General features: G+C 43.2%; 1 protein-coding gene across 4 annotated transcripts in view; it reads left to right on the top strand.

The window, feature by feature from the left end:
• The window catches only part of dnah3 (dynein axonemal heavy chain 3), a 217,313-nt gene that overhangs the window by 135,793 nt on the left and 54,670 nt on the right, over nucleotides 1-26,850 (top strand). For all 4 annotated transcript variants that reach the window (XM_068056265.1, XM_068056264.1, XM_068056266.1 and 1 more), the window contains 5 exons: nucleotides 7,449-7,560; nucleotides 9,617-9,858; nucleotides 13,835-13,935; nucleotides 14,029-14,134; nucleotides 26,226-26,355. In XM_068056265.1, coding sequence (XP_067912366.1) covers nucleotides 7,449-7,560; nucleotides 9,617-9,858; nucleotides 13,835-13,935; nucleotides 14,029-14,134; nucleotides 26,226-26,355 — 691 coding nt within the window. The remainder of the gene's footprint in view (nucleotides 1-7,448; nucleotides 7,561-9,616; nucleotides 9,859-13,834; nucleotides 13,936-14,028; nucleotides 14,135-26,225; nucleotides 26,356-26,850) is intronic.

Genomic DNA, 26,850 nt, shown 5'->3' with positions numbered 1-26,850 from the left:
CGACCCGAACCCGACACATGTCGTTGGGTCCCATCGGGTTTGGTCGGGTAGCAGGCCTCTAACTGGGAGTAATCCTGCGATTACTGCTTTGAGGTCCTGCTTTTTAATCTCTTTCCTAGCTCCCTAAAAATCTGCTTTCAGGACCTCATCCCCCTTCTTACCTATGTCATTGGTACCAATGTGGACCACGACCTCCAGCTGTTCACCCTCCCCAGAAGAATATCCTGCAGCCACTCTGTGACATCCTTGACCCTGGCACCAGGGAGGCAACACATCATCCTGGAGTCAGGTTTACCGCCACAGAAACGCCTGTCTGTTCCCCTAACTAACAAATCCCGTATCAGTACTGCTGTTCCACTCTTCTTCCTCCCCTCCTGTGCAGTGGTGCCACAAACTTGGCTCTGACTGCACTCCTCTGAGGAACCATCACCCTCACCAGTATCCAAAATGGAAAACCGATTAGCGAGTGAGATTATTTCAGGGGACTCCTACACTACCTGCCTGGTTCTCTTAAACTGCCCGGTGGTCATCCATTCCCTATCTGCCAGTATGCTCCTAACCTGTGGTGTAACCAGCTCCCTAAACCTGTTATCCACGTAGTCCTCTGCCTCGTGGATGCACAGCAGTGACTCCAGCCGCTGTTTGGGTTCCGAAACCCGGATCTCAAGCTTCTGCAGTCAGTGACACTTCCTGCAGATGTGTTTGTCTAGGACACATGGTGCATGCCACAGGCTGTACATTCCACTCGGCAGAGCTGCCCTGCTATACCTTTACTTTACAGACTATTTATTACAAGTGAATTACCAGGTACTCACCAACCAGCTCTTTCCACTGTACCGAAGCAAGAACCAAATACTGGAGGGTTAAAAAAGTAGAAAAATGGAGCACCCCCTCCCCCCACTTCACCGAACCCTCCAATCACCAATCTCATATCTCCACACTCAGCTTGCAACCTGCACCCAGACCTCTGTATTTATACCTTTTGAAGCTGAAACTTCTTGAAGCAGCAACCAGATTTGACTGGTCAGTTACTTAACTAATCAGCTACTCTGTAGTGGAGCCTTTTAATCCCTGCTGAAGACTAAAGAAACTTACTTTACTTTCTTAACCCTATTTTATATAGTGTAAATCCCAGTTAAATGCTAACTGCAGACCAGGCTTTTATAAAGATAACAACACTTAAAATCCCCACTCACCGAACTCGAATCTCCACACTCAAGCTTGCAATCTGCACACCTGGCATCAGCTGCTTCATTTCCTTAGGCAGTGAGAGGTAAGGGCTTCATGTGGCCAAGGGAAAATGGTAAGTCCAGTTGGATGAGCCATATACTTAAAATGAATTATCATTAGTGTTGAAAACCTCTTGTATGAATTTTAAAAAGTGATTTGTTCCTCTGCAGTATTTGCATTGTACATAGAGATAGTGTAGAGATTGTGAAGACCTTAGCATTAAAACTCTCTTTTTAAAAACTAATCAATGATTCAAATAACCTTTCCAACTAATAGGCTGTTGCCAACTTGCTCTCAAACCTTGAATATGTCATCAACACTCAGTTCCACACCCACTCCCTGCTCTAATCTCTTCACATGTCAGTGACGGTACTGGTAGGAGTGACCACCGCACAGTCCTTGTGGAGACATAGTCCCTTCTTCACATTGAGGATACCCTCCATCGTGTTGTGTGGCACTACCACTGTGCTAAATGGGATAGATTTCAAACAGATCTAGCAACTCAAAACTGGGCATCCATGAGGCACTGTGAGCCATCAGCAACAGCAGAATTGTGTTCAACCACAATCTGTAACCTCATTTATTTATTATTTATTTATTATTTAGAGATACAGCACTAAAACAGGCCCTTCGGCCCACCGAGTCTGTGCTGACCAACAACCACCCATTTATACTAATCCTACATTAACCCTATATTCTCTACCACATCCCCACCATTCTGCTACCACCTACCTATACTAGGGGCAATTTATAATGGCCAATTTACCTATCAACCTGCAAGTCTTTGGCTGTGGGAGGAAACCGGAGCACCCGACGGAAACCCACACAGACACAGGGAGAACTTGCAAACTCCACACAGGCAGTACCCAGAACTGAACCCGGGTCGCTGGAGCTGTGAGGCTGCGGTGCTAACCACTGTGCCACCCGACAAATCTCCCACTCTACCAATACCATCAAGCCAGGGGACCAACCCTGGTTCAACAAAGAGTGCAGGAGGGCATGCCAGAAGTAGCATCAGGCATACCTCAAAATGAGGTGTCAGCCTGGTGAAGCTACAACACAGGACTACTTGCATGCCAAACAGCAGAAGCAGCATGCAATAGACAGGGCTAAGCGATCCCACAACCGACGGATCAGATTTAAGGTCTGCTGTCCTGCCACATCCAGTCATGAATGGTGGTGGACAAATAAACAACTGAAAGGAGGACCAAAACAAGAAATGCTGGATTCACTCAGCAGGTCTGGCAGCATCTGTGGAAAGAGAAGCAGAGTTAACGTTTCGGGTCAGTGACCCTTCTTCGGAACTGGTTCCGAAGCGTTAACTCTGCTTCTCTTTCCACAGATGCTGCCAGACCTGCTGAGTGAATCCAGCATTTCTTGTTTTTGTTTCAGATTTCCAGCATCCGCAGTATTTTGCTTTTATATAACTGAAAGGAGGAGGTGGCTCCACAAATATCCCCATTCTCAATGATGGGTGAGCCCAACACATCAGTGCAATAGACAAGGCTGAGGCATTTGCATCCATCTTCAGCCAGAAGTGCCTTGTTGATGATCCATCTTGGCTCCTCCTGATGACCCCAGCATCATAGATGCCAGTCTTCAGCCAACCTGATTCACTCAGCGTGATATCAAGAAATGGTTGAAGGCATTGGATGCCGCAAAGGCTATGGCCCCTGACAACATTCCAGCAATGGTACTGAAGTGCTCCAGAACTAGCCACGCCCCTAGCCAAGTTGTTTCAGTACAGCTACAACACTGGAATCTACCTGGCAATGTGAAAAATTGCCCAGGTATGTCCTGTCCACAAAAAACAGGACAAATCCAACCAGGCCAATTACTGCCCTATCAGTCTACTCCCGATCATCAGCAAAGTGATAGAAGGGGTCGTCGACAGTGCCATCAAGCGGCACTTGCTCAGCAATAACCTGCTCACTGATGCTCAGTTTGGGTTCCGCCAGGGCCACTAAGCTCCAGACCTTATTACAGCCTTTGTCCAAACATGCTGTGGTTGCAAGAGCAGGTCAGAGGCTGGGAATTCTGTGATGAGTAACTCAGCTCCTGTCTCCCCAATGCTTGTCCACTATCTACAAGGCACAAGTCAGGAGTGTGATGGAATACTGTCCACTTGCCTGGATGGGTGCAGCTCCTACAACACTCAAGAAGCTCAACACCATCCAGGACAAAGCAACCCACTTGATTGGCACCCACTCCACCACCTTCAACATTGACTCTCTTCACCACTAATGCACAGTGGCAGCAGTGTGTACCATTTACAAGATGCACTGCAGAAACTCACCAAAACTCCTTCGACAGCACCTTCCAAACCCACGACCTCTTCCACCTGGAAGGATAAGGGCAGCAGATGCATAGGAACACCACCACCGGCAAGCTCCCCTCCAAGCTACACACCATCCTGACTTGGAACTATATTGCCGTTCCTTCAATGTCCGAGGGTCAAGATCCTGGAATTCCCTTCCTAATAGCACTGTAGGTGTACCTACTCATCCGAACAAATTAAAAAAAAAAAAAAAATCCTGCCTACAGCACTAAGATTGACATGGTCAAAGTCACCAGTTTTATCTTTAGTTTAGTTTCGCGATACAGCACTGAAACAGGCCCTTTGGCCCACCGAGTCTGTGCCGACCATCAACCACCCATTTATACTAATCCTACACTAATCCCATATCCCCACCTGTCCCTATATTTCCCTACCACCTTCCTATACTAGGGGCAATTTATAATGGCCAACTAACCTATCAACCTGCAAGTCTTTGGCATGTGGGAGGAAACCGGAGCACCCGGAGGAAACCCACGCAGACACAGGGAGAACTTGCAAACTCCACACAGGCAGTACCCAGAATTGAACCCGGGTCGCTGGAGTTGTGAGGCTGCGGTGCTAACCACTGCGCCACTGTGCCGCCCCTATCTTGTGGGATTCCGGCTATGGTGTAATATCCTTCCTTGTGCTTTTCAACTTCTTAATGGCCTTTTAAGTGGTTGACTACTCCATTCTTGACTGCCATTTCACCCATGTGATCTACTCCTGTGAAATTAGTCATTCATAATTCCTTTCATACCTCTCCCAATGTGGCCAGCACATCTCCAGCTATAGGTCCTAAGTCTTCAAAATCACCTCCAACCCCAAAGTTCCATTTCTCTCCTCCAATTCCACCCACCATTCTTCATCTACATGCTCCCACTTAGCCACATTGACTATATATGCAAAGTATGTTTAAGATAATGACACCCACCTTTACCTCTCCTCCATAAATCTCAACTTCATGAGTTTTTCAGTACTGTCCATTTTATTCTTCAAGTCGTGAATGAGCCAGAACTTCCTCCAAATTGACCAGATTGAAATCATTTTGTTCAGCTGCCATTGATAACTTCTGTACTTTAGTTCCAGATAGCATTTCCTTTCCCAGATGCTTGCACAGGATGAACGGTCACAGTGCCATGATTCATCCTGAGGTGAGTTTCAAAACTCACATCTGGTCCATTACCAAGGTTGCCTACATTGACCTTCATAATTTTCCCACATACTATCTACAGGAAGAGTGAGACCCTCATTCACACTTTTTCTATTTCCAGGCTTGATCTCCAATTTTCTCCTTGTTGGCTTTCTGAGCTCCATCTTAAGAAAACTCCAATGCCTTTAAAAAAAAAAAAAAATCTCACCCTCTCCCATCTTGTACTAAGTCTTTCCTGTTGTTACCAACCTTCACTGGTTCCTTGTCACCCCATGTATTGATTACAAATCATCACCTTATCCACATCCCTACATAGCCCAAGACCAATCCTAGCTCTGCAATTACCTATAGTCTTGTGTACCAGTTCATACTATCCCTTCTTCCAATGGTAGTCTATTGTATGTCCTCCCTAACTTTTATTCCATTCTCAATGACACAACTTGCACACATTACTAGCCCAACATTCAGAATTCCTAATCCCATCTGCCTTGGTATATCTCATGCTTGTCTTCAAAAGCCTCAAAATTTATTTCTTTGATCATGCCTTCGATCACCTCCTCAACTCCTTCCCCAAACACTTGCTCAATGTTCCAGTTGTGAAACATCTAAGGATTTCTCACTACATTAAAGGTGCCTTATAGATGCAAGTTTATGCATGATAACTGGTTAGACCACACCTGGAATACTGTGTTCTGTTCTGGGCAAATCTTAGGAAAGATGTATTGGTCCTGGAAGGAGTGTGGCCTAGATGTACTAGAATGATACCTGAACTCCAAGAGTTAAATTACGAGTAGCGATGACACAAAACGAGGGTTGTATTCCCTAGAATTTAGAAGATTAAGTAGGTGATTTGATCATTTTTTCAAGATATTAAGGGGAACCTGCAGGGTAGATTGGGTGAAACTATTTCTGCTGGTTGGGGAATGTAGGACTATGGGATATCGCCTAAAGATTAGAGCCAGGCCTTTATTGAAGTTAGGAAACACTTCTATATGCAAAGGCTCTTAGAAGTTTGGAATTCACTTCTGCATATGGAAGGTAATGCTGGGTCAATTGTTAATTTTAAGTCTGAGATTTCAGTTAACCAAAGGTAGTAAGGGATATGGGGCAAAGGTTGTATGGAGTTAGGCCACTGATTAGACATGATCTCATTGAATGGTGGAACAGGTTTGAGGAGCTAAATGACTGACTCCTGTTCATTTATTCCTATGTTCCTAGAATTGGAGAAAGAACACAATTCAGGTCCTGAAATTCCATTGATCTATTTGTTTCCAACTACAACTTCAGTGAGACACCAATGGAACCCTTGGGGAAATGACTTAAACAGATAAATACAGCCATAGTAACTGTCTCCCTATGGGTTCTGCTGCCAGAGTTACTGTGAGGGGTTGATAGAAATCCTGCAGAATTTCAGGCCTCAGCATTTACCTGCTGAACAATTGTATCCATGGTACAATATGTGACATCATTGTAGTTGTGTGGCCCTGCAGACATAATAAAACTACTCACTGTGTTTAATGTGTTATGATTCTGTATAATTGTAATGTCTTAAAACTGACCGTTTTGTGTCAAAACACCTCTCTTGTTTGATGTATTCCTCTCATTGTTTGCCTTTGTCTGGTACTCTTTTATTCACAGATATATCTGCAGCATATAACAACCCTAATGTTTCTGTAATTATGGGATAGGTTAACACTGCATCAGCCCATGACTGAGGAATTATTGATGGTATCTGAAAAGATTTCATCCCTAACTCTGATGATAATCATGTTGCAAATATATTTTTAAGTATTGCTGCAAAAAGAGATGTTGTTGAAGCTTTTTGTCTTGCACTCATCAGGACAGATACAAGCATGCCAACTTTCAAAGGGAGCAACAGTTTACACTGCATGAGTAAAGGGTGCTGATAGGTTGGCAAGTCGACTCTGGTCGAGGCATTGTCATGGAGAATGCACGAGGGACCTATTGTCCCCCACGCTTTTGTTTAATTCAAGAAAGGCGCAATGCCTATACATGTTCCTTTTGCCTGCCCAAGACAGGTCCCTGCATATGAATATACGTAGCTTCTAGCAAGCATAAGTGAGCCACATTGCGAGCCCGACTGATCATCTTAAATTGGTTGTTAGTGTAATTCTTAGCACACTTGGGATTGTTCAGTAAGTGCTGTCCAATCGCGGAATCACATCTAATGTTAGACATTGTGTTCTGAGTGCGATGCCAGATACATAGGTAGGCAGTACGACTGGCTGATCGTATCAAACAGCACGCCCCTTCGGCTGTTCGCAATAGGCTGAGTACTAACCATACTTAGCCAGCCTGTACTTGCAAAACGCAGGAACCTGTCCTCTGCAGGCAAAATAAACGTGTCCAGGTACCTTTTTTGAATTAAACAAAAGTGTGTGGGACAGCAGTTCCCTGGTACACTTTCCATGGCAACACCTCGCCCAGAGCCGACTTGCCAACCAATCAGCACCCTTTTCTCATGCAGTATAAATAGTTGCTCCCTTCGAAATTTGGTATTCTTGGGTCTTCCCTGATGAGTGCAAGATGAAAAGCTTCGATAGCATTTCTCTTTTTTCAGCAATATTCAAGTTCTGTACTACCAAGTGACACTTTTTTACGTTTCACTGGTATTCTCTTAGCATATATATAAGTAGCATATGTCTTATTACTCATGTATGCATCCTTTGAGATGCAAGGTAGTGACTGAAATTAAGTATTTTGTTAATTTATTCTTTTCTCCATCAGATTTATGAGATGATGCTAGTGCGTCATGGATTTATGATCGTTGGCGATCCTTTGGGTGGTAAAACCTCTGCCTTCAAAGTGTTGGCAGGAGCACTTGGTGACTTGTATGCAGGTAACAGTTTATCAGATACTTATGTAGCAAATGGCCTGTTGTATGTTTGCAAAATAAGATAAATATATATCCTGCTAGCTCTCACAACTAATAATGTGTTTCCTTAAGTGACAATTGCTTATAAAAAAAAAAGCACTTGTAATGCCACAGTTCTAGGATTCAGCCAATTCTACATACCAGGGAATTTTCATCTCCTTCAGACAAAAATGCCATTATTTACATTACAACTATGTGCAAGGTATACTTAAAGACAGTAAAACAGGATTAAGCTCTTGGAGTTTTCCAGCTATCATTTGGCACATGTGGGCATTTTACTGGTATTTTTATACTGCTGATAGGGATAGTACCAGTCTTATAGGTTCTGTTTTGCCCAACACTCGCTGACAATATGGACTTACCATCAGTGCTAGTTAAGGAGAGGTGGTCAGTGGGTGCAGAGGAATGTTTAGGACCTTTACAGATTGAAATACTTCTATTTGTGACCCACTTGTCTACTTTCTAGCCTCTTGGTGTTGCTACTACTAAATATGGTTCTGATCATGACAGTAAACAAAGTATTTGCATTAATGTAACATCATCATGCATTGACATGCAATCTTGTATAGGTTATAATATGGTGATACATTATTGTCAGGTAATCCATATTAATCTTATTGATTTCTGTATAGGATAATTTTGTATATGTCTTGAGTTGTTAGCATGTTAAAATAAATGGGCTACAACCTCTGTTAAAATAATAGAAAGAGGAAGTTCAGATGAATGTGTTTGTGTGAGTATTGCAATGTGAAAGAGGTTAGGAAAATGCTTTTTACATGGAGTGTTATTGGAGCGTAGAATACCTTTCCATGGGGCATGGTTTATGCAGAGACAATTGCATTTTTTAAGGAAAGACTGGATAATGTTAAAAGCAGAGTAAAAACGCAGGGCTATGGGGAGAGCATGGGAATTGGGATTAATTCTGGATCACAAAGAGGTGACACAGTTACAATGGGCCTGGTGACCTTCAATGCTGTTTATGGTGTAATTTCAAGTTTTGATGATTTTCACAAACAGCTTAATATTTGTGTATACTAAAGTAGATTTGAATAAGGAGATGTAAAGACATTTATGTGCAATCTAGCAGATGTAGGGATATGTCGGAGCAAGCAGGAGAGTTGATTAAATTGGGTGGCTTGTGGAGAAAAATACAAATTAGATGAACCAAATGGCATTCTATGATTTGATAATTGCCCATCACAATGAACTGAATTGTATCAGCTGTGTGTATCAAATTACAGTTTTCATGTTGGCAGGTAAGTGGGCAAGCAGACTGTCTGCCTGAAACATGCTGCTTAAATACGCATATCGGGGTCCTATGTCAGTTCTACGACTCCATTTGCAATATACAGGTACAAATGGACAGAGCACGCCCTGTGCACGCTCCACCTAGTTTTATCAGGCATTGAGCTGGGACCACTGAAGGCCACTCAAAAAATGGCCCAGGAAGCTTTCAATTGTGCAAGCTCATTTGAGCACCCCGCACAGCCCCCTGCCACTAGCACCAACCCCCCTCCCCACCCCCTCTCCAGGCCTGACATGCTGGCTGGCTAAGCATGTGAGTTGACTGATTTCCTGCCACCCCAGAAATGCTGAGCTGTGGCATGCTAAACATATGGTTCAGGCCAGCACAAATGGGCGGATGGAGCCGCTTGGAACTTTGTCAGTCTTGGGCACTACTTGAAAATTGCTCCCCCCACCACCTTGTGTCTCATTTACCAAATATTCAGTGAAAGTCTCCACAAGATGTATTTGTGTCAGGTGTCGGTAACTGCTATTTTAAGTTTTTTATAAATATAATTGCCTTCCAGAGCCAGAGGTTGAATGCAGTATAGATCTGTTGGAATATTTGTTTTATTTTCAGTTGAGAAGGAAAGAATTGGGTTATTATGCTAAACTAGAAAATATATTCCATTCTTAGCTGTAAGTGCTGAAATAAAAAAAAATGCAAACTGTGAATTGGTGGACTTCAGTTGTTTTGAATCCTCTTCTTACATGTTTCATTTGTTTTATTTTTAAGCTCAATTGATGGATGAGTTTGCTGTTGAATATTCTATAATAAATCCTAAAGCTGTAACCATGGGCCAGCTATACGGCTGCTTTGATCCTGTAAGCCATGAGTGGACAGATGGCGTTCTCGCCACAACCTTTCGTGCGTATGCAACTTCTATTACCAATACGAGAAAGTGGATCGTATTTGATGGACCTGTTGATGCTGTTTGGATTGAAAATATGAATACTGTATTGGATGATAACAAGAAAGTAGGTGGATGTTTTTTTAAAGAGTTTGAAAGATTTGTGCAGAAATTATATAGAAATGCATAGAATACATAGCACAGAAACATTGTTTACCAATATTGTTGTCCATTTTTTTTATTTTCAGCCCCTCAAAATCAATCTTTCTCCAATCGATTATCCTGGTCTCTATCATCCTTATGTCCTTCTCAGTTATTATTTTATAGTGTATTATATTATGGCCACTGTGCCTAGATGTTCCCCTACTTTTACTTATGTTATGTGTTCTGGTTGATTCCCTATTACTAGAACCAGTAGTGAATCCTCCCTTGTTGCATATTGGGTTAGAAAGAGGTCCTCTATACATTGTAGGAACTCCATTCCTTCATCCCCTTTGCCTAACTCTCTTGGCCAATTAATTTTGGGGTAGTTGAAATCCCCCATGATTATTCTACGTTTTGTTTTACTTATTTCCCTAATTTGTTTGCATTTTTCTTTCTCCCACCTTCCTTTATTATTAGGTGGTCTGTAGACTACTCCAATTAGTGTGGTTGATCCTTTATATCATCCTTTATCTCTGTGCATGGATTCTATTCCTGTCTTACTGATGGCTGTGTCACCTTTTTCTACTGATGTTATTTTATCTCTAATAAGTACAGCTGCTGTGCCTCCCCTTTCTCTTTTTCTCTCTTTTTCTCTCTCTCTCTCTTTCTCTCTCTCTCTCTTTTCTAAATGTGTTAAACCAAGCAATCTTTAATTCCCAGTCCTGATTTTTCCATAGCCAAGGACTGGATTTTTGTGTTGGGGGCGGGAAACAGAAGTCGGGACCATTTCTGGGTCCAGACCTGCTCCTAGAGGGAAAGAGAAATGAGTCCCACAGGGGCAACTGCTTAATTGATGTGGAGGTGGGTTTGGTGGCCAAATAGCAGCCATGAGGGCTGGAATGGAAGTGGGCCAACTCAAGTACGGGCCTCATTTAAACTCACCACGGCAGCCATTATTGGGACTGCTGTTTGAGTGCTGCAAGTGGACAGCGAAGATTCACAGTGAATTTTGGGCTGGACTTCTCATATCGATGTCTCAGGAAGGCCAGAGGGCTGGAACCCGGGGAAGCGCTGCCCCATGTTTTTCCGATAGCGACCTGGAGGCCATGAGGAAGAGGAAGGAGGTCCTCTTCCTGGAAGGGAGGCCATCCACACGGACTAAACAAACCTAGCTAGAAATTGCTGCCGCTGCCAGGGGCAGAAGCATCATAAGAAGAATCTGGATCCTGTGCAGGAAAAGGTTCAATACATTCTGGCAAGGTGAGTGCTACACCCAACTCTCAGGACATGCCTCTGGATATTCACCACCAGCAGATACACCAGCTCAGGGCGCATGCTGCTCCTGAACATGGGAGGGATGTGTGCCCAGGGCACTTACTGGCTCCTCAGAATAGCTCAGAGTCATAGTGCTGCTGAGGACCTGTCAGCACTGAAACATGCAGTTTCTAATGAATTGGAGCAGATGCCATTGGCCATAGGGGTCAGCAGTGCCTTATCACACTACCTTTTGCCTTTGCAGGAGAAACAAGCACATAATGCCAGTGAGAGAGCCCAGACTGAAAGAGCGGTACCCTACCTGCAGATCATCATGGCAATGGAAGATCGAGTGATGGAAATAACCAGAAGGAAGTCAGCCCTGATGAAATGGGCACTCATGGTGGAGATAGTGTTTACAGAACGCAGTGCATTCATTAAGCGATTACAGGGGGCATTGCCCTCTACCCCCTCCGATAGCATGCTGAACACAACACTGCAGAGGCTTCTGCTTTCCAAGGGTAGCTGTCATAACCTATTAGTGTGTCTCCCAGAAGTGCAGATGTCCACCCCACAAGATCTTCTCCCTCTCCATCAGCAGCCCAGATGACCAGCGTGGAACCGAAGAAGCACCATCACACCTTACAAGCGCACCATTCACCAGCACAGATACTCTCACATCAGTGGGTCCTCGCACGTGTTTTGATAGTGGTACTGGGTGAGGAACGTGGTACTGGGTGAGGAACATGGCACTAGTGTGCAGAAGGAGGCACTGGAGACAGAGGCAGCTGTAGGCAGTCACCCTCTGAGGAGGGTGGGCAGACACTTCCCTGTTCAGGTGGGCACAGATGCAGGACCTCAGGAGTCACTGGAAAGGAGGCTTTACCTAGACCAACAGCAACAGATGTGCTCCCATCTGTTGGAGCTCCCTGAGGCAGTGTGGGGTCATGGGCTCAGAATGGTGGAGTCCATCTAGCTCATGTGTGGCACCTTGGCTATGAGCATCTCCTCTGCCTGTGGCAGCAGATAGAGTGCATGCAGGAACTATGCACTGACGTTAACAGGATGCATGCCATGCTGTGTAGCCTGGATCGGTCAGTGGTACTGGTGGCACAGGGATGTTTGGAGTGGATGCCAGTTGCACCCCAGCTGGTGCACCCCTTCAGCCATCCGGAGCGTCTGTCAAGGGCTGAGGACGTCCTCAATAAGGATGCGCATGCCACCCCTCACGGGGTGCCTTCATCATCCTTGGCCTGCTTGGCTCCTCTGACTGAGGGGCTGCAGAACCTAGTGATGGAGACTGCCCCAGCAGTGATGCAGGTGCAGCAACCCCTGGAGATGCCTCGACGGGCACCTCCACATAGAGGACAACTACCAGGTGCATCTCAGCTGCATGTCGAGGCATGAGCAGGCTGCCTGCACCTCCTCTAATGCCACAGGGGGAGTACTGCATAGGTATGGCTGAGTGCGGAGGCCACTGTGTTGCATGGAGCACTGAATGGGTCATTGGGGTGTCTTCCTTTGTAATTGTGCACTGTTTTCCTTTCTGAGCATAAAGTCAATAATGACACTTGAAGGCACGCGCGTGAGACTTCTTTTATTGATGGTGGGACAAGTGAAGGAGATTAAGGATTCCTCAACGGTGATGGCAAAGCCTCTGGGCAGATGGGCATCCTTCATAGATGGTAAGAGTTTAGATGTTCTAGGCTGCAGCTTTAATGGAAGTGTTGGCACAGGCAACTTCTTTTACTTCCTGCCTAAAAGGCAAGGTTGGAAGTACTGATATTACATTCCTGCAGAGTTTGGAATGCGTCACAGTGACAACCATCAAATCCATGAAAGGAAATGTAAAGGACGTGACAAAATTGACACATTCTTCCACGAAGAGAGAAATGGAAGATGAAATGTTTGTAAGTTGTTGCAGAACCAGAATGTTAACCAAATTGCCCATGTGCCACAAGCCCAAAATCGACCTTCTCCAGCCTGTCCCGCAGACTTGGGTCCTTCAGATCTGCTGTTATTATCAGGTTGGTAAGGAAACAAATTTATTTCTTCATTCTGAAATGAAGACATTGGGGGCCATTTTCCTTTTCTGTAAATCGGGAGTGCGCCACCTGCCTGAAGGAATCGGTGCAATATCTTGAATTTTCCTGCTGTAACTTTGGGAGGAGACTGGCAGAACTGCCTGACAAAAGACCACAAACTATCTGGGATCTGGCAGACTCTTGCCAAAGTTGCGGTGGGAGACTGAGAGAATCACGATGGAATTTCAGGACCTGGATATTTTTCTGCTGCTAATACACAGTGCATCAGCTTTGACCAGGGTGCTACAAGAATGGCACCATTAATGTCAGCAACTTGGTTTTTAAATATCATATTTCTCTTTGGATGCTATATATTATTTAAATCTGTGGTATTTAACCCCAGATCAGGGGACACTCCTCTCTGTGGAATGCTGGGTGATCCAGAAAGACTTGGGGAGGAGAAGATACATTTCAGTGTTTGATTTAATCTCTTAGAAGTTTTGGAAGTTGTAAAACATCGGTATTCAGGCGCCTTTCAATTCTTTCAACTGGAAGAATGATTAAAAGATTTGTTGGAGGCTCATTAATGATGCTGAATGTCTTTATTATTTAGACCCATGATGAAATGGTCTCCTGCACTGTGTGCTGCTCTCCATTGTTTGTATGCCATTTGTTTTCCAGTTGTGTTTGATGAGTGGTGAAATTATCCAGATGAATGCCAAAATGAATTTAATATTTGAGCCAGCAGATCTGGAACAGGCTTCTCCAGCGACTGTCAGCAGGTATGATGAACTGTGAGGTTATCAAAACTTGAGCACTTGGCACAGGGTGCAGCCACTTTTGTCAAGTGTTGAATTGCTATCCTCTTTTAACAGGTGTGGTATGATTTACCTGGAACCCCATCAGCTGGGTTGGACACCACTGAAAGATTCTTACATGGACACTCTACCACCAACTGTCACTGCTGAACATAAAGAACTGGTACCTCTATGTTTTAAAATGTTAAAATTACATATGATAAATGTCAACAAAACTTGCCCAACTTATTATTCGGTGTTGTTGACAGCAATCAGTGGCACCACATGTAGTGAGTGGGAATGCTGAGCGTTAGGAATCTCATTTGTGCCTGAAATTCTGACATGGTGAGTTTCCAGTGTCACTTTTAATGCTCGGCTTTCTTTCAGTTATGCAATTCTGTCACTGCTGTTCAGCACATTTACACAATACATCCGTGATCTACTCCCTACTCTAATTACAAAATCCAATACTGAAGAATGCCCGCCCCTTGCGAGCTTGGTTGTAACCTTGGCAATCTACATTTGTACTTCAGTTAGCTGTGAAGTTATTGTAGATTCTATATATGAAATATAAGTATTAAATGCCTACAAGACAGTGATTAATGACAATGGATAACAATCTGAGTCCAGTTCTCGGCATCTAAAGCTAAATTGTTCTGGGATAGTGTTTGGTATTTTATTTGGTACTACCGCTAATTTGATTGTAACCTATGCAAAAATGCTTACTAATTTCAAATGGGGAAAAATCCAGGCCCTAAAAATCATTAGGACAACAAATTGAGTTAGTGCTGAAATACACCTGATTAGATCTCAGCCTCTGTCCCATACTACCTGTACTTTGGTGGTCTAGGTCCCCAAGTGTACCTCAAATTGCTGGTTGGTCTGCCAATTCATCAGGCATACTATCACTCATTGAACTCCAGGTTCTTGAGCAAGCCCAGGATGCAGGAACCCTGAAGTTCAAAGTGTTGTCCAACCCCACCCCCTGCCATTTTAAGCCAATGGCCTTGTAATGAGTAGTTGGGGGCCCACCTCAACAAGCCCATCTGAATCCTGATATAACTGGTTTACAGACTAGTTTCCGGCCGTCCTCATGGACTCCTGCTGGAGTTATGGCGGAGGCCACAAGAAGAACTGTGAACATTCAGCCTCAGTCAGTGTCAGGCCATGTGTCAGCAAACTCCTGTTGATACTGGAACACTGAAATGAGAACAGTAGGTGCTGGAAATAGTCAGCAGGTCTGGCAGCATCTGTGGAGCGGCACGGTGGCGCAGTGGTTAGCACCGCAGCCTCACAGCTCCAGCAACCCGGGTTCAATTCTGGGTACTGCCTGTGTGGAGTTTGCAAGTTCTCCCTGTGTCTGCGTGGGTTTCTTCCGGGTGCTCCGGTTTCCTCCCACATGCCAAAAACTTGTAGGTTGATAGGTAAATTGGCCATTAGCAATTGCCCCTAGTATAGGTAGGTGGTAGGGAAATATAGGGACAGGTGGGGATGTGATAGGAATATGGAATTAGTGTAGGATTAGTATAAATGGGTGGTTGATGGTCGGCACAGACTCGGTGGGCCGAAGGGCCTGTTTCAGTGCTGTATCTCTAAACTCTAAACAGAAACAGAGTTAACGTTTCAGAACATTTTGATGAAAGGTCATAGACCTGAAATGTTAACTCTGTTTCTCTCTCCATAGATGCTGCCAAACCTGCTGACTATTTCCAGCACCTTCTGTTCTCATTTCAATGGTTCCTGTTAGGTACATTGGCGATCCAGTGGGTACTGCCAGAGAATGGGACACAAATTTTCCTATACTCCAACTGCAGAGAATTACAAATTGGAGGTCAGGGTCCTTTCACAATGCAACAGAAAATCCAAGGCAGAATCCCCACCAAGCTGCTTTAATGCACACCTGAGCAGCTGACTCAAGAAATCGCATTGGTGAAGCAATGGGAACAAATTGGCAGCTTCCCACCCACAGGTGTTAATGCATCCCTTTCCCTTCCCCCAGGAGACAACAAGGGGGTAATATAAAACAGGAGATTGTCAAACTACAGTTAAAAGTGCAAGAATGTTGTTGATTCTTTTCACATGATGTTCTGTGTGCACCTTCCCTACCAGGTCTTGCCCAAAGTAAAATACAATTAATTTTGCTTTAGTACTAAACTTGGGGAGGAGGACAAGGTTAACTCATCTGATAAAAGGATGATAATTACATCCATGCAGATAATTTTTTACTTGTTTTGTATTCTTTTAAAGAATCTTTTTTTTTAAACTATGGAAATGTTTGTGTGGTGACAACCACTGATAGATACCCGTTGTCACAAGAGTTTTTTTTTGAAAGCTAATAATTGTGTGTTTTTAAAAACAGAAAGAGGATTTTTCTGTGAACATTGAATGCTGAAACTTGGTGTTTGAACTGAGTGGAACAGATTGTAAGGCACCTGCTCCAAACAACTCAGCAGAGGGAAATGACAGGTCACATGACTTATTGTTAGCACTTTGGTTTCATTTTTTCATTGTGAAAGACCAGTGTGGGCTGGATTAGTTAGACAGGCAGTGAAGTCTGGCTGGGACTTGCTTGCAGACAAGAGAAAAAAAACTCTCTTAAAAGGAAGACTTGCATCTCTTGAAAATAAATCCGATATTTGAAGTGTGGCTGTAGTCTGTCTGGAGAGAAAAAGACCCCTGGAGAGAGCGAAAAGACCCAGGAAAAGAGAAGTTTCTACAGTCTGTGGAGGAAAACTGCTTTGCAGAGAGGAAGCCCTGCATTTTAAAGGTATCAGATTCCTATTGCCTTCAGTCTCTGAAAAATCCCTGCCTCAAGAGTGATTCCTGTTACCTCTTGTGTTTTGAGAGATCCTAAAAAATCAAGAAAGCTGCTGTTGCTAGATTGCTACTTCAAAACAAGCAACCTGTTGCTACACCCTTTTCTGAAAGACCTGTATGATGCCTGCTGTAGACAAATTGCCTTGAAAGCCTACCCATCACAGACTGTTCATCAACCTGTCCTGGAGAGACTTCGAGTGCATCTGACTATTTGACTCTGGGACACCTCACTGACCTGGAAATATCCTACCAACCATGACAACCCAATTATTTTCTTATTCCTAAGAAACAGTTGTAAACCGAAAAAGTCTTTTTCCTCAGTTAACCGTTTTTTTCTGAATGTCTGTGTTTGCATGAGGTTTTGGGAAGAATAAGAAGTTTGAAAAGAATCCTTTCACATATAGAGTTATCTCATTATTGTTTAAGACATAGTTTATTAATAAATAGTTAATTTTGTTGTTTAATGAAACCTGATTTGGTGTGCTTTATTCTGGGGAAGAAATAGTGTTTAATTTGGCTATTTTCTGGTAGGTGGGAAACTTTACTAATATGCTATGACCTGTGGAGTAGTGGGACTGAATTAACAGTGCACTACTCCCGCCTTGGTGTTACGACCATGGCGGGAGCAACACACTGTCAATTCCGTCCCGTCACTCCACAGGTTGCAGCAAATTATTAAGCTTTCATACCCAATTGGAAAACAGTCAAATTAAGCACTCTAATAACCCCAGAATGAAACAGACCAAACCTGGTATAGAACATAGAACAGTACAGCACAGTACAGGCCCTTCGGCCCACAATGTTGTGCCGAACATTTAACCTACTCTAATATCAAACTAACTACCTACCCTTCATTCTACTATCATCCATGTACCTGTCCAAGAGTCGCTTAAATGCCCCTAACGTATCTGCTTCTACTACCACCGCTGGCAGCGCATTCCACGCACCCACCACTCTCTGTGTAAAGAACTTACCTCTGACATCTCCCCGAAACCTTCCTCCAATCACCTTAAAATTATGCCCCCTGGTGATAGCCCTTTCCACCCTGGGAAAAAGTCTCTGACTATCCACTCTATCTATGCCTCTCATCATCTTGTACCCCTCCATCAAGTCACCTCTCTTCCTTCTTCGCTCCAATGAGAAAAGCCCTAGCTCCCTCAATCTTTCTTCATAGGACATGCCCTCCAGTCCAGGCAGCATCCTGGTAAATCTCCTCTGTACCCTCTCTAAAGCTTCTACATCCTTCCTACAATGAGGCGACCAGAACTGAACACAATATTCCAAGTGTGGTCGAACCAGGGCCCTTTAGAGCTGCAGCATAACCTCGCGGCTCTTAAACTCAATTCCCCTGTTAATGAAAGCCAACACACCATACACCTTCTTAACAACCCTTTCAACTTGGGTGGCAACTTTGAGCGATCTATGGACATGGACCCCAAGATCCCTCTGTTCCTCCACACTACCAAGAATCCTGTCTTTAAGCCTGTATTCCGCATTCAAATTCGACCTTCCAAAATGAATCACTTCACACTTTTCCAGGTTGAACTCCATCTGCCACTTCTCAGCCCAGCTCTGCATCCTGTCAATGTCCCGTTGCAACCTAGAACAGCCTTCCACACTATCCACAACTCCAGCAACCTTCGTGTCATCGGCAAACTTGCTAACCCAGCCTTCCACATCCTCATCCAAGTCATTTATAAAAATCACAAAGAGCAGAGGTCCCAGAACAGATCCTTTGTGGAACACCACTGGTCACCCAGCTCCATGCTGAATACTTTCCATCTACTACCACCCTCTGACTTCTATGGGCCAGCCAATTTTGTATCCAGACAGCCAGCTTTCCCTGAATCCCATGCCTCCTTGCTTTCTGAATGAGCCTACCATGGGGAACCTTATCAAACGCCTTGCTAAAATCCATATACACCACATCCACTGCTCTTCCTTTATCAATGTGTTTTGTCACATCTTCAAAGAATTCAATAAAGCTTGTGAGGCATGACCTGCCCCTCACAAAGCCGTGCTGACTGTCTCTAATCAAACCATGCTTTTCCAAATAATCATAAATCCTGTCTCTCAGAATCCTCTCCAATAATTTGTCCACTACCGATGTAAGACTGACTGGTCTATAATTCCCAGGGTTATCCCTATTCCCTTTCTTGAACAAGGGAACAACATTTGCCATTCGCCAATCATCCGGTACTACTCCAGTGGACAGTGAAGATGCAAAGATCATCGCCAAAGGCGCAGCAATCTCTTCCCTCGCTTCCCGTAATATCCTTGGGTATATCCCGTCTGGCCCCGGGGACTTATCTGTCCTCATATCATTCAAAATTTCCAGCACATCCTCCCTCTTAACCTCAACCTGTTCAAGCATATCAGCCTGTTCCATGTTGTCCTCACAAACGACCAGGTCCCTCTCACTAGTGAATACTGAAGCAAAGTATTCATTTAGGACCTCCCCTACCTCCTCCGACTCCAGGCACAAGTTCCCCCCCTATCCCTGATCGGCCCTACCCTTTAGACAACAACAAATTAACTATTTATTGAAATTAAATCTTAAACACTATTAAGATAAACCTATGTCTGAAGAGCTTATAACTTCATATTTTAATCTAACTCCCCCATTTACACACATACATTCAAAAACTAACAGCTGGTTTTAAAAGTGGAGTTTTTAAAATTAGCTGTCTCTTAAGAATAAATAAAGTAAGAAAGTCTTTGCAGGTTACGTTCCTGGTGGATGAGGTATTCTAATGTGGAAATGGTCAAAGGTCACTCAAAGTCTTCATCCGGATTTGATGAAAATAGTCCTTCAGTAGATAGGCATTCAACATTTTGGCTGCAGTAGACATTAAGCAGTTCTTTGAAGGATGAGCACAGCATTACAAATGATTTCTTGAAAACAAAGACTTTTCTTCTTTACTCAGGGAATTAACTTGGCTAGTAGCTCCTTGTAGTTTTTTTACTGAGAGGAAATAAACAGCTTTCTTTCTCTTCAGTTCGCCTCACTGGAAAGTCTGTCAGAACTAACTGGAAATATTATCATGCGACCTCTCTCTCCTGCTGTTGCCCAGGGTAACGAATGCAGCTGCTGCACACTGTGTCTCAGGCGTTCCAGAACCTTCTCTCCCTTAAAGGTGCACTGTTTTTAACAGAGTCTTAAAGGTGCACACACTGTTTTTAATCCAAGGAGAAAAATAATTACAGTTCTGTAACATTGGTCATAACATATTAATCGGGAGCTCTTGTCGGGATCGTTTCCAATGCTAATTAGATTATTTGTGAGGGGAGTAATAATTTAAAAGCGAACAGAAACCAGGTTTCTTGTATCATAGGGTAAAGGCTATGACCATCAGAATGGCATTAGCAGTTGCAGCAGTTTTTCTGGGAAAGGAGAATGTGTCCCTCAGTGACTTAGAAACTTTAACCAAGATTTAACTAAAAGATTTGGCAGTACATTTGAGGTTAGAATTGAAATCAGGTGCTAAAAATGCAGTGATAATTGATGTAATAGCCCAACATTTGAAATTGGAAAGAAGAAGAACAAAAAGATAGCAAGTCAGAGGGTGATGCAGTTGAATTGGCTAAGATTCAGTTAGAAACAGAAAAAGAAATAGCAATAAGAAAACCTGAGGCTGAAAAAGAAATAAGAAAACTTGAATTGGAAAAGGAGGAAAGGGAGAAAGAGAGGGAATTTAGGTTAAGAGAGATGGAACTAAGACAAAGGGGTACTATTGACTCCAGGGCAAATTCTGGTCAGGGAGAATCTGAATCCAGCCCAGCACCCAGCGAAAAGCTGTTTAAATTTATACAAGTTCTCCCTAAATTTGAGGAAAGGGATGTAGAGTCATTTTCATATCTTTTGGAAAAAATAGCCAAACAAATGAAATGGCCAAAGGAAAGCTGGACACTGCTTATGCAAAGCAGGTTGATGGGCAGAGCGCATGAAGTTTATACCTGCTTCCTGAAGAGGCTTCTGCAGATTATAAGATGGCAAAAAAGGCTATTCTCGCTGCGTATTAGTTAGTCCCTGAAGCTTACCATCAGAAGTTTCAGAACCTCCGGAGATTGGCTGGGCAGACTTGTGTAGAATTTGAGAGGGTGAAGGAAATTAATTTTGATGGTTGGATACGGGCATTACAGATGGAAGCCATGTATGAGAACCTTAGAGAATTAATTTTCTTGGATTCTTGGGAGAGTTTAAAAATTCAATCTCTCCAGTAGTGAGAACTCATGTAGAGAACCAGAAGGTTTCAAAAGCCAGGCAAGCAGCTGAAACCATTAATGATTTTGAGCTTGTAAATAAGCCAAAACCTTCTGACCGTCAGCTCCACAAACCTGAGAAGGATAGAAAGTGGGAGAGTGAAAGGAAGGCAAGTAGCCGGGGACAAGAAGGACCAGCTGGGACCACCGCAGGATCCCCTCCTCAGGCTAGAAAGGAAGGTGCTGAGGATAGAAGTGAGGTCTGCAAGCCAAAGTGGTGTTATTGCCACAAGGTGAGACATCTTTGTTCAGAATGCTGGAAGTTATGAGGTAAACCCCTGGACTTCTTGGGGTACACAAAGCTAAGGTAGAGAAAGGGACTTTGACTGAGAGTACAGCAGACTAGGCTGTAGCTTTAATGGCAGCGGTAAAACCAGATACAAAAAACAAAGTGAGTGTAGAGGTTAAGACTAAGATACCTGAAAGTTATAATGAATTTTTGTCAAAAGGAAAAGTCACTCCATATCCCTCAAGTGAGGCAGGCAAACCTATCCTTATACTTAGGGATACAGGAGCAACCCAAATTCTTTTGCTGGGGAAAGGTGTAACGTTTCCACCAGAGAGTGCACTGAATGCTAAAGTTTTAATGGTATTGGCGGGGAGTATATACCCATACCTTTGTATTGAGTGCCCCTAGAGTGTGACCTAATGTCTGGGATGGTATCTATAGAAGTTGTCCATAGTTTGCCGGAAAAGGGAATTGACCTACTCCTAGGAAATGATTTGGCTGGAACAAGAGTATCCATTTCTCCTTTAGTCACAGAGAATCCAAGTAATGCTAAAGAAACAGAACAATTACAGGAACAAGTTCCAGGAATATTTCCTGCATGTGTGGTAACCGGAGCAATGGCTAATTGAGTTCCATCGTCGGAGGTAACATTTACACTATAGACAGATAGCCGAGAATCTGAAAAATTTCCTTGGGGGTTTAGATCATCCAAATGAGCTGTTTAACAAGTCTTCTTTAATCTCAGCACAACAAACTGATCCAGAGTTACATAGAATAGCACAGTCGGCTCTGACAGAAGCTGAGTCAAAAGGAGTTCCAGAAGCCTATTATGTTGAAGGTGGGGTTCTGAGGAGGAAATTGAGACTGCCTCATAGACCTGTGGACAAAGACTGGACGGTTGTTCGACAGGTAGTGGTACCACCTAAATATCGCCAGGAATTATTAAGGTTAGCACATGACGTTCCTCTAGCAGGACATATGGAAATCCAGAAGACCAAATCACATATAAGTAAACATTATTACTGGCCAGGCCTTACAATGGACATGAGGCAGTTTTGTAGGACATGCCATACATGCCAAATGGTGGGAAAACCACAACTTACCATAAAACCGGCACCTCTAATTCCCATACCAATTATTGAGGAACCATTTAGTAGGGTATTGGTAGACTGCATACGACACTTGCCAAAAACAAAAGCAGGACACATATATACTCACTATCATGGATATGGCTATTCGATTTCCAGAGGCCATTCCTTTGAGGACAATTACTGCTGAAGTAGAGAAGTTAACCCAATTCTTTACGAGATATGGATTACCACTTGAATTTCAATCTGATCAAGATTCTATTTTTAAGTCTAAAATATTTCAAGAAGTCATGGGTAATTTGGGTATCAAACAGTTAAAATCTTCAGCATATCACCCACAGACACAGGAAGCTTTAGAAAGGTACCTGCAAACTCAAAACAATAATTAGGACATACTGTCACCAGTATCCCCACGATTGGGATAAAGGGCTAGACCATCTTTTATTTGCCACTGGAGATTCACCGAATGAGTCAACAGGTTTTAAGTTCTTTTGAATTGGTTTACGGACATGAGATAAGAGGTCCTCTAAAACCCATCAAGAATAGGTTCTTAGAGCAAAGTAATGAATTTTTGATACAAAAACAAGAAATGCTGGATTCACTCAGCAGGTCTGGCAGCATCTGTGGAAAGAAAAGCAGAGTTAACGTTTCGGGTCAGTGACCCTTCTAATGAATTTTTGATACTAGACTATGTATCCATGTTCCAGAAAAGGCTCACAAAAGCTTACAATGTGGCTCAGGAACACCTTAAAGTATCCAAAGCCAATGTGAAAAAATGGGCAGACAAGAACACAAAGACCTGAAATTTTCAACCAGGGGATGAAGTATTAGCATTGTTACCTTTACAGGGTGAACCATTAAAAGCACGGTTCAGTGGTCCGAATAAAGTGGTCAAAAGAGTGGCTAAGGTAAATTACTTGGTTGACACCCCGATCACTGGAAAAAGAATCAGCTGTGTCGTATCAATATTTTAAAGGAATATTATCACAGGGAGGAGGATAAGCCAGTACAGGTATGTCAGGTAATGGGGATTGTTGAGAAGGAAAAGGATAGTGAGGATGAGGCAGAAGGAGGCCTAGACAATACTCAAATTGAACTTCTAACTATCCGGTTGCTAATACAGGAAAATTGGATAACACGCTTTTGTACTTGGATGCAGAACAATGAGAAGATCTAACAAGGCTACTCACAGAATTTAAAAGAGTTTGTAGGGATAAGCCAGGAATTGCAACCTTAGCCAATGATGTGCATATAGGGGAATCCGTTTCTTTAAAACAACATCCTTACCGCTTAAGTCCAGACAAACAGGCCCAAATAAAAGTAGAAATCCAATACATGCTGGAAAACAACTTAATTGAACCTAGTTAAAGTAGCTGGAGTTCACCAATAGTATTAGTGCCTAAACCTGATGGGTCAACCCGACTTTGCATAGACTACAGAAAAGTCAATGCAGTTAATGAAGGCAGACTCCTACCCAGTTCCTCACTTGGGAGACTGTATTGACAGAGTGGGCAGTGCCATGTGTCTTACAGAGATAGATTCATTAAAGGGATCCTGTCAGATTTCTTTAATACCCCAAGTGAAGGAAAAATGAGCTTTTGTCACACTGGACGGGGGTTTCCAGTGTCTAGTGATACCACACAGGTTAATGGATACTCAAAAAAACTTCTCAGAGACTAGTGAACCCAGTAGTGGCCAGTGTTCCTAACTGTGCAGTTCACCTTGCTGAGGTGCTTGTCTAAAGGGACACTTGGAAGAAACACATGAAACAACTGGGAGACGATGTTTGGAAGGTTGTAATTGGCTGATGGGAACAACCTCTGTGGAAAAATTAAAAAACCCAAAATGCCAGAATATTCAGATGGGGTTTATTGTTGCAGCCTTATCACTTGAAGATTGTACACATTTCGAGAGAAAACAATGTTATCGCCAATGCTTTCCCACAAATTTAACCTTATTGAGTTACATGAGTAACAATGGTACAAAGCAAAATTGTGTTACCTACTAGTGGAGTGAATGATGGGCATGAATCCGAAAATATGTTTAAAATGTTTTTTCAATTTTTGTTTTGCATTGAAATGAACCACATTCAAGAATGGCGTTTCATTTTGCCAAGAGCGGAGGTGTCACAAGAGTTTTTTTTTTGTAAACTAAGAATTGTGTGTTTTTAAAAACTGAAAAAGATTTTTCTGAGAACAATGAATGCTGAAACTTGGTGTTTGAACTGAGTGAGACAAATTGCAAGGCACCTGTTCCAAACAACTCAGCAGAGGGAAATGACAGGTCACATGACTTATTGTTCGCACTTTGGTTTCACTTTTGCATTGTGAAAGACCAGTGTGGGCTGGACCAGCTAGACAGGCAGTGAGGACTGGCTGGGACTTGCTTGCAGACCAGAGAAAAAGAACTCTCTCTTAAGAGGAAGACTTGCATCTCTTGGAAAGAAATCCTACCTTTGAGGTGTGACTGTAGTCTGCCTGGAGAGAGAAAAAGACCCCTGGAGAGAGAGAAAAGACCCAGGAAAAGAGGAGTTTCTACACTCTGTGGAAGAAAACTGCTTTGCAGGGAGGAAGCCCTGCATTTTAAAGGTAGCAGATTCCTATTGTCCGATGTCTCTGAAAAAACCCTGCCTCAACAGTGATTCCTGTTACCTGTCATGTTTTGAGAGATCCTGAAAAATCAAGAAAGCTGCTTTTGCTAGACTGCTACTTCAAAACAAGCAGACCTGTTGCTACACCCTTTGCTGAAAGACCTGTATGATGCCTGCTGCAGACAAATTGCCTTGAAAGCCTACCCATCACAGACTGTTTATCAACCTCTCCTGGAGAGACTTAGAGTGGCATCTGACTATTTGACTCTGGGACACCTCACTGACCTGGAAATATCCTACCAGACTGTGACAACCCAATTATTTTCTTATTCCTAAGAAATAGTTGTAAACCATGTGTGTGTGTATGTGCATGCATCAGGGTTAGGAAGAATAAGAAGTTTGAAAAGAATCCTTTCACATATAGAGTTATCTCATTATTGTTTAAGACTTAGTTTATTAATAAATAGTTAATTTTGTTGTTGTTTAAAGAAACTTGGTTTGGTGTGCTTTATTCTGGGGGACAAATAGAATGTTTAATTTGGCTATTTTCTAGTAGGTGGGAAACTACTATGCTATGACCTGTGGAATAGTGGGACTGAATTAACAGTGCATTACTCCCGCCTTGGTCATAACACTGTAAAAACTGGCATTGTTTTTGTGAAGACAATTACCAAATGACAGCTGATTGCTTCAACTAGTTGGGAAAGGAGGACCTGCAACATATATGGTACACTGGCATAGCTAATGGAACATATTACTTATGGGGTTTCAACAGGATATCCTTTCGTCATCCTGTTATTTTTTTTCTGACCAGTTTTTCTCTTTTTCCTCTCAATGCTGTGGCTCATTGCTGAGATATGATTTCACAGATGGTGGTGACTCCCTCGGGTCTCATCCTATGGCCACTGTTTCACGTGTGAGCCTTGATGGCGAGTGTTGGCAAGCTGTGCAACTGTTGGGGAGTTATAGCTGAGCCCAATCTTGTTCTGTTCCGACATCTATGTATGCAAACTTCCAGGAGGGTTCACTGGTTAACAATCAGGAATGGGAGCCCTGGCTGATATCCCTTCCCTAATGCAGAGATATTGAGGTCAATTGTAACAATTCTAGTGCTGCCCTAGTTAACAACAGCTAGTTCAGGACAGACCAAGACTCTCATTTGTGACCTTTCTCATGCAAGATGGATCACTTGATAATCTCACTGAATCATTGCTGAGTTATTTTGAAGATTCTAGAAATTGTACTGTGAAGACATTTCACGTGAACAGCTAAGTTGCTTTGTTTTTAGATCAATGACATGTTCCGTTGGCTGACCCGGCCCTGTTTGGAATTTACTCGACTGAGTTGCAAGTTTTTCGTGCAGACTTCTCCGATGCACCTTGCCTATAGTATGATGAGGCTCTATTCTTGTTTAATGGGTGAGTGTTCTTATTTAATTCTGATCTTACTGCACTGCCACACCATGAATGCAATTTTTATTGGGTTACCTGAATTTCAGCTATCTGTCAAATACTCATGTTTTAGAACAGCGCGATGTAATTCCAGTATAGTCAGAAATGTGTTGATAATTCTGCACAAGTATGTTAGGGATCAGTCACTTAGTACTTAATTTTCACAGAAGCAACGCACCAAGGCTCCTTAGACAGCACCTTCCAAACCCGCGACCTCTACCAGTTCGAAGGACAAGAGCAGCAGATTCATGGGAACGTCACCACCTGCAAGTTCCCGTCCAAGTCACACACGATCCTGACTTGGAACTATATCGCCATTCCTTCACTGTCACTGGGTCAAAATCCTGGGAACTTCCTTCCTAACAGCACTCCTACCTCACATGGACTGCAGCGGTTCAAGAAGGCAGCTCACCGCCACCTTCTCAAGGGCAATTAGGGATGGGCAAAGAAAAAAAAAGGGTG

Source organism: Heterodontus francisci, chromosome 24 (genome assembly GCF_036365525.1).
Source record: "Heterodontus francisci isolate sHetFra1 chromosome 24, sHetFra1.hap1, whole genome shotgun sequence".
Taxonomy (NCBI): Eukaryota; Metazoa; Chordata; class Chondrichthyes; order Heterodontiformes; family Heterodontidae; genus Heterodontus; species Heterodontus francisci.
Note: the sequence above shows the minus strand (reverse complement) of the source record. Positions and strands in the feature narration are given on the sequence as shown.